General features: G+C 46.3%; 1 protein-coding gene and 1 long non-coding RNA gene across 4 annotated transcripts in view; one reads left to right on the plus strand and one right to left on the minus strand.

Annotated features, from left to right (window-relative positions):
- Positions 1-321: 321 nt before the first annotated feature.
- Positions 322-1,516, minus strand: LOC143695191 (uncharacterized). Its single transcript, XR_013184215.1, has 2 exons — positions 1,320-1,516; positions 322-1,209 (listed from the first exon to the last, which is right to left on the minus strand). It is a non-coding gene; the product is annotated as an uncharacterized LOC143695191 (long non-coding RNA).
- Positions 1,499-12,193, plus strand: part of DIAPH2 (diaphanous related formin 2) — a 173,772-nt gene continuing 163,077 nt past the window's right edge. For 2 of the 3 annotated variants that reach the window (XM_077185821.1, XM_077185822.1), the window contains exon 1: positions 1,700-1,960. In XM_077185821.1, coding sequence (XP_077041936.1) covers positions 1,844-1,960 — 117 coding nt within the window. In that variant the 5' untranslated portion in view covers positions 1,700-1,843. Of the gene's footprint in view, positions 1,961-12,193 lie in introns of all 3 variants that reach the window. The other variant, XM_054641276.2, reaches the window with a different exon arrangement.

The raw sequence follows: 12,193 nt of genomic DNA on the forward strand, positions 1-12,193 counted from the left end.
ACTTAAGAAGTTATGCTGAACAAATAGTGCCACAGAATTTGGTTTGAAAACTCTGAAATTTGTGCATAGAGATCCCAGGCTGTTGGAAATTCTTCTCTGTTTTCTCTGAATGTGGACTGACTGAACTTTGTACTCCAGATATGGGTGCTGCTTAATACAGAAAAATAGAGAGAGCAGAGAAAACCCAAAATGGTCATTAGAGCTAATTGAAAAGAAGAAAAAAAGATTTGAGCATTTGTTTTTAACAAACCATAGTTAAAGTGGTGCTGTAGAATGATATCCTGTAAACTATAAGTGTAGGTAGTTGGAAATAACATGACATTTCCTGACATTGCAAACAAATGATTAAATTCATGATTACTTGATTAATTTCATCATTACAACTTAGGTATGGTTAAGATGGTATCATAAAGTATGTCCAAATAATTATTGTTAAAATCAACAGAATGAGAAAAAGGAAGATTTATACAGCAGGGAAGACACGAATCTCTAAGAAAATTTTATAACAAAGCATCTAGACAGAGCTGGCCTATTTTATAACCTCCTAACTTCTGCTGCCAAGATTCTACTTTGAGTTCAGGACACCTGCCAGTTTTAGAGCTGTCCTTGTATTTGAAAGCTGGTATTGTCAGATTTTATCAACAGGTGTTCATTGCTGGATTTAAAAGGTAAATATTTCCCCCATTACTCAGGTAAGCTTCAGAGAGTCACAAGAAATGGAGAGCCCCCCGAATCTCAGGTTTGCATCACTGTGTATGTATTAGACACAGATCAGAAATTCACTATTCTGTCTTGTTTGTCTTTTGGGACTCTCTCCTAGAGGGCAATCAATGGATACATTTTTATCTGAATGTGAACTCCAAAGGATTGCCCTTGTCCCACCAAAACAACAGATCATGATGGTTTTCATCACTGCTTTCTCAACATAATTTAGCAGGCATAGATTCAGCTATACCAACACAACGTGTGCATTTTTCTTTTAAAAACAGCGACGATATTGATGTGACACATCTGTCAACATGACGCCTTTAATAACCAGACATGTGAGCCGTGATTTTCCTCTGTCCATGCCGATACAGAGTATCCTGAGAGTCCTTCAGTTGAAACAGCGAGGCTCGGAAGGGATTCTGGAATCCACAGAAATGGTTTAAGCAGTTTTCCATTGTTGTAATCCATGGGCACGGCCAGATAACTCAGATATTGCTCAGCCTGTGGAAGAGAGGCAGCTTTGGGGTGCTCTAAGCGGCCTTCCAGAACCCACCGGGCACTTTCACCCAAGCCTGGGCAAAGCAATTTACAAGAGCACGTAGAGACAGGACCTGGTGGAATGGGTTCAACCTGGAAGAGCGAAGGTTTCCACGCGATATTAGAAAGAAATCTTAATAGAAATCCTCCCCGTGGGGCGGCCTTAGCACGGGCTGCCCAGAGCAGCTGGGGCTGCCCCAGGATCGCTGGGCGTGCCCATGGCCAGGTGGGCCGGGCATTGCCGACACCTGTGCCAGCGGCAGTGCCCCGCCCATGGCAGGACGGGCAGTGCCGGCCTCTCCCAGCGCCCCGTGCCATAACCCCGGGCCGGGCGGCGGCGGCCGGGCCCTTCCCCGCTCCGGGGGCGTTCCGCGCTCCCCTCACGGCTCCGCCATTTGCTGCCCGCTGCCGCAGGGCGCAGGCGCGCGCCGCCCGCTCAGGCGCGGTGGCTCGGGCGGGCCGTGCGCGTGCGCGGCGGGGCCGGGGGAGCAGCGGAGCCGCCCCGGGCGGAGCGGGCGCGGGGGGCCCATGGGGCCGGTGCGGCCGTGAGCGCTCGGCTCGGCTCGGCTCGGCCCGGCGGGGGCAGCCCCGCGGAGCCATGGACGGACACGCGGCTCCGGGCGCGGGCGGCGAGGAGCCGCTGAGCTCCGGCAGGATGAACGCGAAGCGCGGCGGGCGCGCCGCGGAAGAGGAGAGCCGGAACAAGCCCAAGCTGGTGAGCGCGCCGGGAGGCGGGCGGGGAACGGCCCCGGCTCGAGCGGCGGCTGCAGCCGGAGGAGGGGGCGCGGACGCGCCGCTCCCTGCGGGGAACGCGGGGCGTGGGAGCCTTCCCGGGGAACGGCGGCTCCGCGCTCCGGGGTTCCGTGCGGGGTCGGGGGAGGCTGAGCCCAGAAGGGCCGGGCCGCGGTGCCGCTGCTCGGGGCCGTGGGGGCTCCCGGGCGGTGCCGGGGTGGGCGCTGAGCGCGGGCGGCGGCGGAGTTCCCACGCTCGGGAGGGGACAGGGACAGCGCCGGGGACAGCGGCAGCGCTGCTCCCGCAAGCCCTGCCCCGCTCCGCGGCCGGAGCCGGGTGCGGCCGGCCCCGCTGAAGCATCCAGAACCATCGCGGTGATCGCCATGCGAACCACGTGCTTGCCAATGGAACCTCTCACTTCATGGCAAAACAATCTCAGAAACTGGGTGGTGGCTTATGGCCTTTTGGAACGTAAATCCTTGTTTAGGACTGCGGTTTGCTTATAATGGCTGGGCTCTTGGATTTTTTCACTGACAGACCTGATAAATCGAAATGCAGGTAGAGTTCAAGGCAGCATCACAGGGTTGTAGCGCAGTTCATGCACGTTGCGGTAGCAAAAGCTGCAATGTGCCAGTGTTTACCTTTGACTGTTTACAATTGTCAGTTGCACGTGTCGAACCTACCCCGCTTAGCCCAGTTCTTGCTGTATTTCCAAAAGCAACAATGTAGCAGACACTCACAACTCCCTGAGTCCTCTCCTCGGAGAGAGCACTAAAGTTACAAACTTCATTTCACCTGTTGCAAGGGCTTTCCCCGACCCTGGTACAACTAAGTCAGTATTGAAGTTCTCCCACCATGTGCTCCTTTCAGTGAGTACAGAGCTTTTAGATAATCAGCCTGACAACTGCAGTTTGGGTTCTTGTTGTTTGCTGGGGGCTTTTTCTTGTTTTGTTCGTTTTTGGGTTGTTTTTTTTTTTTTTTTTTTTTGTTTTGTTTTTGGTTTTGCTTTTTTTTGATGCTGAACATGAAGTTAGCGTTTGGGGAAGTTGGTAAATATATAACATTGAGGCATAGAAAGGTTACTGAAAGCTGTAATTGTTTCAGAGGATGGCAGTCAGAAGCATGAATGACTTGAACTGCACTTGTATTAAAATTGACCAAGTGTATCTTGGCAAAAGATAAGCACATGTGGTGTCTTGTTTTGTTTCACGGTGTTATTGGAAACAAACTCGTGTTTCCTTGCATAGAATAAACTTTGTATAAACAGCACCTTTGGGTGTGTTTATACTACCCCTACTATTTCCTGCTGAAGTATCCAGGATACTTTCCCTGCCTGAAGATTCCTGCAGGGAGCTGATTCAAAAATCACTCAGGGAAGTGCTTCTCTTGGTAGCTGTGAACATAAATTTGAATTTTGCTCTAGCAGAAGAGAACTCTGTTCTGATAGAAACACATAATTTGAAAAATCAAAGTGAAATGAGCTCAAAATTGGATTGAGCAGGATGACTATTTCCATTGCATGGTCTATTCACTTATTTTAGAATTGCTAGAATAAACTTTCATTGTTCCATTGAGTGGAAAAAAAGAACATTATGTTAATATTTGGCTTCATTCACAGCAGTATGCATTTGTTTCTTGAGGGGGTGGATGATTGCAGTCCAGCAGCACCCTGCATCAGAGCAGGGATATATTGCTCAAATCAGAGCCTTCTGAAAGATGGTTTTGCCCTGGGGTGAGTGACTGGCCTTTGAGGATGGAATTGAGTGAGTGGGTTGAATAAGAAAGCAGATTTTTTTTCACTCTGGACATGAACAGAGATTTACTTTTGAGGGAGAAAAAGGGCTGGGATTCAGGTGTGCTTTAAATTGAGTTGAAGTGACTGGACAGCCAGATTTACCAATTATTACTGTGGGTTTGTAAGGGAAAAACAATTCTGCAATCAGGAAAAGGCTTCATCCATTGTACACGAGAGTGATCCTACAGAGTTTTGCTGGCTTTGATTGCAATGAGGAGTTGGTTCTGCTGGGCTGGCAGCATTCCCAGGCACTGGGAGAGAACTCTTACCTGCACCTCATCCCTGTTCTCTTCTTTGTGCAAGATAAAGATGAGTTTGGGACCTGTGGCAAGGAAACCATGCTGTTTGTGCTGCTTGAGTTGTCACTGAGCTCATATCCAAAGTTTCTCACAGCTGGGTGTGGAGATTTGCTTGGTTCATCTTTGTAACTTCCAATTGATGGAGTTGCAGAGATGAATCAACCTGCAGTCCCTGTCATGTGTTGGGTGTAATTCCAGGAGCTGGCAGGAGTGTGCCTCCTCCCAAACTTATTTCACACATCCAGGGGAGTGCTGAGCAAGGGCTTGCTGGGAGAGGCTGTGCAGCTACACACAGAGGAGAAATTATTTCTGGTTCCTGGCACAGGAGCTGAAATTAGGCAAATCCTTGGGAAGAAGTCCAGAGGAATGATAGTTTTATGATAAAAATGGCTCTAGGTGACAGAGGGCTAGGAACTGAAGTCGTTATCCTGAGGGAAGGGAAACTGAAATAGAAAGGTGGAAGGTTTTGATTTCCCTGTTCTTTTCATCTGAAACTCAAAGGTGTGCAGTGCTGCCCTGCCTGCAGAAGTGCAGTGCTTTGGTTGGTGGGGCTTTTTTAGGGCTGCAGCCTGATCAGTGGCACCTTTCCTGATGGGCAGGAAGCAGGACTGGGCTGTTGGGAGAGAATCTGTGCTGGGAAGGAAAACCATGCTTCAAGTATTTCCCTGTAAGACAATTGACCATATACACACACAAGTAATTGAGGGTGAGCTGTGTCAGGACTATTAATTCATTTATTTTCTGCTTTAGGTAGTTGGGAGAGGTGTTCAGGTTTCATGCAATTTGTTGAATGTGACTGAGCTGCACAATGGTAATTTAGTTCCAGTTTTTATAGTAGTAAAGTAGTGAAGTTTGGTGTCAGTGTTAACAGCAGCTGGACTCAACTGCTGCTGAGGGAGCTCTGGGTTGGTGTTTTGGGGGTTTTTTCCCCCTCTTTTTTTTTTTTTTCCTGGCATAAGGGCTAGAGGTTGGAACAAGTGCCTGGTATTTTTGTCATCATTTTTGTTTACAGTGAAATGGGCAGAAAAAATCGAGATTGTTTTGGCAAACAATCATCTGATCTCCCGTCAGCCCTGAGAAGAGGCTGGCAGGAGGTGGCAGAGAGCAGTTCATGGGTTTGGCAACATGCTAGTTTGCTTGTTTTAAAGCATGCCTGTTCTGCTAGGGCAAACACACTAAATTAAGGTTGTCAGGGAGATTGCTGGGATTCCTCTGTTGGTTAATGCTTAACTCAGATGTTCTTTGCTCTCCTCCACGCTTCAGTCACATGGGAAATGGATAATTCTGTCAGGGACCTAGGAAATGGGAAGTGCTTGAGGGTGGCAGCTCTGGTTTGGCAGAGCTTACCAAGGGCCTGCCAAGTTGAGCATCTTTTTGGTTGAGAAGTCAAAGCCAGACTTTTGACAAAAGTTGATGGCAGAAGAAGGGGAGACAGAGGTCATGAAAAGGAGCTGGAGCAGAGACTAAAAGGGGAAGCTGGTTTGAAGGGTGATGAAGGATTTGTTGGTCAGAGACACTGAAATCACTCTTGTTGGAGGTTATCAAGTTCTGAACCTGGTTAGAGTCTTTAGCATGTGAGTTTGGTGGGTGATGCTGCTTTTTGGGCTGCCCTGAGAAAAGCGTGAGGTCCTTTCAAAGATCTGTGGTTCTGTGAGTCAGCACTTGAAAAGCGGTGCTGTAACAGGATTTGGGGTGCTCTGGGAGTGGTAGAGCACTGCCTAACTAGAGATTAACGTCACCAGTGGTTTTTGGTGGTGTGTTTCATTCCAGTTAATGTCTCATGTCTCTGCAGGATTAGCAGAAGCACATGGTGGCCAGGACATGCTAACACTCACTGCTTTACCCCCAGGTTCCCTCCAGGTCTGTGTGGGAGCTGTGCAGTGCAGGATTCTCCACTTCCTACAGACCACATTTCTGAAAGGGGCTGCCTTCTGAGTGTGATGTGGCCTTTAAAATCAGATTAGGAGAAAGATGTTGTGTAACTTGAAAAACAAATTGTTAGGGGGAAGAGAGAGCTCCTTTAATTGGAGAGCAAGTGGATTTGGTGATTCACCCAAGGAGGATCTCATTTATTGTTTTGAAAGCAGAAATTGTTTGTGCTTAACACTGAAGTCTTTTAAACCATGTGAGCTTTAAGCAAAGCTAGGAACTCAACATTCTGACTAATGTGCCATAACCTGGCATCAAATAGTGGGATAAAAGCTTTTATGAAGTCACTTGAAAACAGAAGTAAGCTGAGTGTGCTTGGGAGAGGTTTCCCAGCTGTGCTGCACCACCCATATCAGTGCAGGAGTGATTTAAATTGTGCCTATCAATGCCTGTCAGACAGACTGTGTGCTGCTGGACCCAAGGAAAGAAAAAAAGGCAGTGTTCTTCTTGCATGACTCCTTTAGATATCTGTGCACTGCATAGGTGACCTATGAGTCAGGTTGAGCAGGGATTTTTGGCAATCAAATCAAATGTCTTACATTTGAAATCACAGTGTCTGAGTGAGATCTGTGCATGCCTGCAGAGAGTTCTTGTTTCAAGTGTATGCTTGAGGAAGAAGTAAACCAAAATGCTTGTTTTCTAAAAGAGTCTTGGTATTATTAGCCCAAAGTCAGGATATTCCAGCAAGTGAGGCTGTCCTGGGGTGCCTTCATGATGCTCATATCCCTGTTGGTCTGTCTAACCCAGAAATAATTGTGCACCTCTAAGGCTGGTTCTGAGAGCAAGGACTGGGGAAGAAGAAGCACACAGTTTTTCTCCCAGATTTGCCCTAAACCAGGACAGAAGTTATCAAGGGTACAAGCATTACTGAAGAGTAAAATTAATGTCTTCTGGAACTTCTGTTGCTTGGAGCTGTCCTGGTCAGGCACTGCTGCTGACGTGGAGGGCAGGGCAGGCTCCGTGCTGATGTTTAGGTAAACGCTGGAGTTAATTAATGGGAATTGCTGTTGACACCGTGTGAGTGAGGTGATAGAGACAGTGATAAGCCTATCTGTGGTCATTAAACTTCCTGAACTACTCCTTGTGAGACAAAACTGTAGAGCGCTTCTGTACCTTACAGGAAGCTTTGCAAACAGAGCAGATTCCAGCCGGGCTGGGTGAAAGGCAGCTGTGAGAGCTGGCAGTGTGCACAGCAGATGGAGGTGGTGCTGTCTGAGACTGCAGGCAGCACGGTGCTGCATGTCCAGGTGTTCCAGGATCAACTCTGGTGCTGCTGCCCCAGAACTGGGATTGCTGGTGACCCAGCAGAAGGAAAAGATCTGCCTCTCCCCGTGGAGTGGGCTGCAAGATGACTTCATGTTTTCTGCATCATTTGAAGCTCTCTGGAAGTAAACAAAAATGCAGTAATGGCTAATAACATCCCTCTGGTTCTTTTCATCCTTGTCCAAATTCAGAGTACAACAAGCAGTGTCAGTTACTGCTGGAGTGACTGTTGATTTCAGTTTGTTCTTCATCAGTTTGCTTGTTCAACCTTGAAGCACAAGAAGTGAGATTACTCAAATAAATAGTTTTAGCAGTTGCTTGAAGCTTTTATATCATTATTCCTTACAAAAAACCAATAATGCTGTAACTTTGTTTAGGAGGAAATAAGTTTTTTTTTTCTTAAAATCAGCTATGGTGGTAGAGCAGATAATTTTGGGAGATTGAAGTTAGTTAGATACTTCTTTAGTATGTGTGTAGCAATTGATAAAACTGCAGGTAGACAAAGGTAATTTGTCTTAAACTTGCATATTGGTTTTGTATCAAACTGATCTTCAGATCTTGTGAGTGAGGTGGCTTTTTGCTGCAGCCTTGGAGTAGTGAGCAGCCCAAGGATTCCCACCTGCACCTTCCTCCCAGGTAGGTGGGTGGGATGTTGTGTGACAGCACTAACACAGCCTGCAAGGCAAGTCTGTTCTACCTGGTAACGATGAATTGTATGGGAGGAAGGGGTGCCAGGTCAAGAATTGGCTTTTTTAGGGAGCAGTGTGGCTCCAGCTCTCTCCCTGCTGCCCTCGGTGCTCTGCTGACATCAGTTTTGTGTGGCAGTGGGACAGACAAGGTCACAAAATGAACCTGTCAGAACCACTCCTGTACTGTTTGCTCTTCTCTGTTTATTTGGAATTATGGCACTGGAATTATGGCACATGATAACTCCTCCTGTTGGATGAATTTGTCTAAAGTTCATCCACCAGTTCCATGGAATTGTGGCTGCTTTTCTGCCCTCCTCTCCTGACCACCTGTACATGGTGTGATAGCAGCACAGATCTGAGAAGGATCTGCTGTGGCAGTGAACTGATATTGTGATGTACATCACGATCTGAATCATGGACTCTTCTGATTTATAGAAATGGAGAAATACCTTGAAAATTCCGGAGCAAGCCACACATGGGGATTTTCTGGTTTGCTCCAGCTCCTGAAGGTTTTTGGTTCACCTGGGTGTGGTGATATTTGGCCTGAAGGTGTAGGGCAGAGTGTAATGCCACCACACCTTGTGTGTTGTGTAAGGCAGGAGTGTTTTGAGGAGTTTCTAATGGATACAGGCTCCTCCCGTGCCAACAGCAAACCCTGGGGAGACTGAGGGAAGGGCCCTGTCCAGGTGGTGCTTGTGGTGTTCCTTGTCAGGCTCCCTTCCTCTGAGTGATCCTCAGGGAAAATCCTTGGAGACAGGAGGGTATTGGGGCAAAGGATGGATGTGGTGAATGCCTGATGTGTCTGCTGCCTGCTCGTGTCCTTTGCATAGTGTTACTAGGAATCTTTTAATTTGTAACAGTTTAAACTTGTTTCCAAGGCTGAAAGTGTTAGTGTAAAAGTGACTGATTGAAAACAATGTCATTGGAAAAGGAACTGCCTTGTGTTCCTTAGTGGTTTTTGTGTGTGTGTAAATGTATATTAACACACTTGCTGCTGCCCTACTTATAGTGGAAATATGAACTTTTCTTTTTATAACAAGACCCCATTAACACATTTAGTTTGTCCTTTTGAGTCGGAATAAATACAGAAGGACTTGAGGACTGTGGACCTTTGAGTGTTGCTACCTTGCAGTTTAGAGCAAGTGTCTAAATAAAAAAATTAAAATATTTGGGGGATAGTGCTGTAGAATCCCATCCCCTGGTGCTGCAGGACTGTTGCTCTTCTGCCAGGAAGTTTTAGGCTCCAAAGGCTGAGGGAATTGCAGGATTGGTGGGTGCAGGTTGCTTTGAGGGACACAGCCTGGTTCTTGGCTCAGGGATTAGCTGGTCAAACATTAATAACTTTGTCCTGCCTGGAGTCACATGAACAAACTGCTCCATGCTGTGTGTGCAGGCATGAAGGTGAGAGGAAATAACCTGAGACCTCCAATGTCCCCTTTTTTGACCTTTCTGTCACAATTAGTTGGTTATGTGTTCACAGGTGGCTCTGTATAAATGCAGTTTGGGCTCAGGGATGCTGGAACAAGCCAAAATAAGTACTTGGTCATGAGAAATGTTGGTTCTGCAGTTCATTACTCCTTCTTAATATGGTAGGAGCTAATGATGGTTGTTATAATGGCCTTTAAGGGTGCCTGTGGTTCAGTGTTTTTAATGAGTGTAGCTTTGTCAGGAACAAATACAAAGCCAACATGAGATTCATTAGATTCTAGCCCCTAATAACAGAATACAAGCTGTTAATTCTTGTGCAGTAGAAAGTTTTCTGCTTCCTTGTCTGCATTTTGGTTCTTCATGTTCTTTCTCTTGCTGTGAATTATTTTTGTCTATTAAATTTGAGCAACTTCTGAAGTACTTTGGTTTCATAATGGAGCTGAGCTGGATGTTTGCATTTGTAATTGTGTGAGTACAGGAGTAGATGAGAACTTGACAGTTATTAAGAGTTGGAGTGGTTGTGTGTCCCAGTTGTATTAGAACAGGGAGGAATTTCCATAAAGAAGGAAGCAGATAACAGCACACCAGGCTGAGAATATGCACTGGTGCCATGGATGTTTGAATTTTTGTGCCAGCCTCAAGGATGGCCCAGTTCCACAGCTGCCACAGGAGCTGAGCCCACTGCCACCCTGAGGCTGGCCCTGCCCCTCCTGGGAGCTGCACTCTGACTTTCTCTGGTTTGTGCCCACTGAAGGGAATTGCACAGTAACAAATTCACAGCGCTGAGTTTGGTTTTCATCCTCCTGTTTATTGTAGCTTGGTGGAGATGTTCCCAAACTAGAAAGGTGAGGAGTGCAGCAGAAGGGTTTGGGGAAGCTTCTGCCTGAAAACCAGAAAGGCAATTTGAATTTTTAATATGCATTCATATTTGAACTTCAGACAAAGCTTGGGTGGACAGGACAGGCTTCCTAAATCCATTAAGGTTAGTTTATAGTGTTCTGTGATTCAGACTAATTCCTGAATGCCTTCTAAGATAAGCAGTATTCCCATCAGTTAATATTTGATATTTCAAAAGAATTGTTTCATGAAAAACCTTTATAAGAGTCATGTAAGTGTTCAGGAAGAGCCAAAGCACATTGAACACTTAAGATAAGCAAAAAAAAAACAACCCAAGATGGTTTATATCCTTTAACAGAAAATAACAGATTCTCCATAATCTATGACAAGTTTCTCTAATTGTCCTGAATTCCAGTTTCTTCTTAATAGGGACCCTCACCTGTACTGAAGCCAAGTGATACCATGGGATTCCTCATTATGAAGTACAATGTAATTGCTCTCTGTTCACATGGTGCTTCATTTCCTACTTCCCCAAAGGACAAATCATCTTCTGAGGATGCTGTTGCAAACAGGAAAGAATAGGGAAGAGAACAGGAAGACCTGGAGTGTGACACAGCAACTGTGCATTGTTCAACCCAATATTCTTGGCCTGTTGAGGTATATTGTGGTCCATGCCTGTGGAAATTATTTAACCTTGAATCTCAGTTCTGTGAGGAAAAGCCAGAGTTCCCTGCTATGGCAGCAGCACTACTCATTTTTCCAAGTTTTAGTATCACATCGTTTATTATTAAGGGAGAAAAAAGTGGCTTTAGCACCAGCTTATTGTAATGCAGAGATCAAATACTGCTCTGATTTAGTACTTGCTCTTTACTTGTAGGTCTGTCTTGGAAGACAGACAATGTTATTCTAAGAATTGTTGACATGATCCCTGTGACCATGCTCCAAGTCTGCTGAGTACACAGCAAATGAATGTTCTTCACAAGGAATTCCAGCTCCTTTGGCTTGCTGCACCCCTTCTGCTGCCAGCTTGTTTGTGGGCTGTGGTTTGGTTGGTTGGAGTTTCTTACTACTTACAAAACAACCCAAACAAAGCAGATACACACGTTCCCACTTTCTCAAAGCCTATCAAAGGCAATCTATTCCATTCTCCAGGAACTGCCCAGTATCCAGTGAAGCTCCTGCAGCTTGCTGTGGCTGTTCTGCTTTCAGTGTCAGTCCTCTCCCAACAGATGCATTCTGCCAGTTTAACTTCTCAAATGGTTTCGTGGGAAAATCCAAATGCAGTCTGACACTTATTTCAGTGTTTACTGTGCCCACAAAAGCAAGAAATGTTCTACACAACCACCAGCATGCAGTGAAAAATCTTAGCAAATCCATCTCTGCATAGAACAGTAAGAAAAGTTTAGGGAAGCTGAGCCTCTCCCTTGCAGGGCCATTGGGCTGCCCTGTGTACACTGTCATAGAGGAAGCAAGTAAGCTGAAATGAAAAAAAGTGTGTAGGTATTAGAGTGAAGAAATTTCTCAAAGCAGTTTCTGCTTCAATTTTTAAGATAATTTCAAACCAACTCTGTCAAGTCAAGTTGTTCCTCTTGAGAGAAAATACTTAGGTTACAACAAAAGAATAATTTCAGGTTCAAGGTGTGTGATTGTGGTTAAAAGGGTAAAAACCAGGATTGCAGTTCAGCCAGAGCAAAGGTGACTCTTGTCATGATGAAAAGGCATCTCTTGAGAGAGTGAGGAGGATAAAAGGAGGCCTGGCCTGCTCTCACTGCCCTGCACTGACCCACTCAGGGCTGTGCACAGCTCCCACTCAGTCCCAGCAGCTCCCCAAAGCGTCTCAGTGAGCACCTGCCCCCAGGAGGGCCAGAGCAGGGGCCCAAGGGGAGCAGCAATTCAGTGCACATCAAGTATTGCTGCCAGAAAAAACTGCTGTGTGCTCCCCCTGGGGTGGGAGCAAAGAGCTCAATCCCACTGCT

This window comes from Agelaius phoeniceus, chromosome 14 (genome assembly GCF_051311805.1).
Source record: "Agelaius phoeniceus isolate bAgePho1 chromosome 14, bAgePho1.hap1, whole genome shotgun sequence".
Taxonomy (NCBI): domain Eukaryota; kingdom Metazoa; phylum Chordata; class Aves; order Passeriformes; family Icteridae; genus Agelaius; species Agelaius phoeniceus.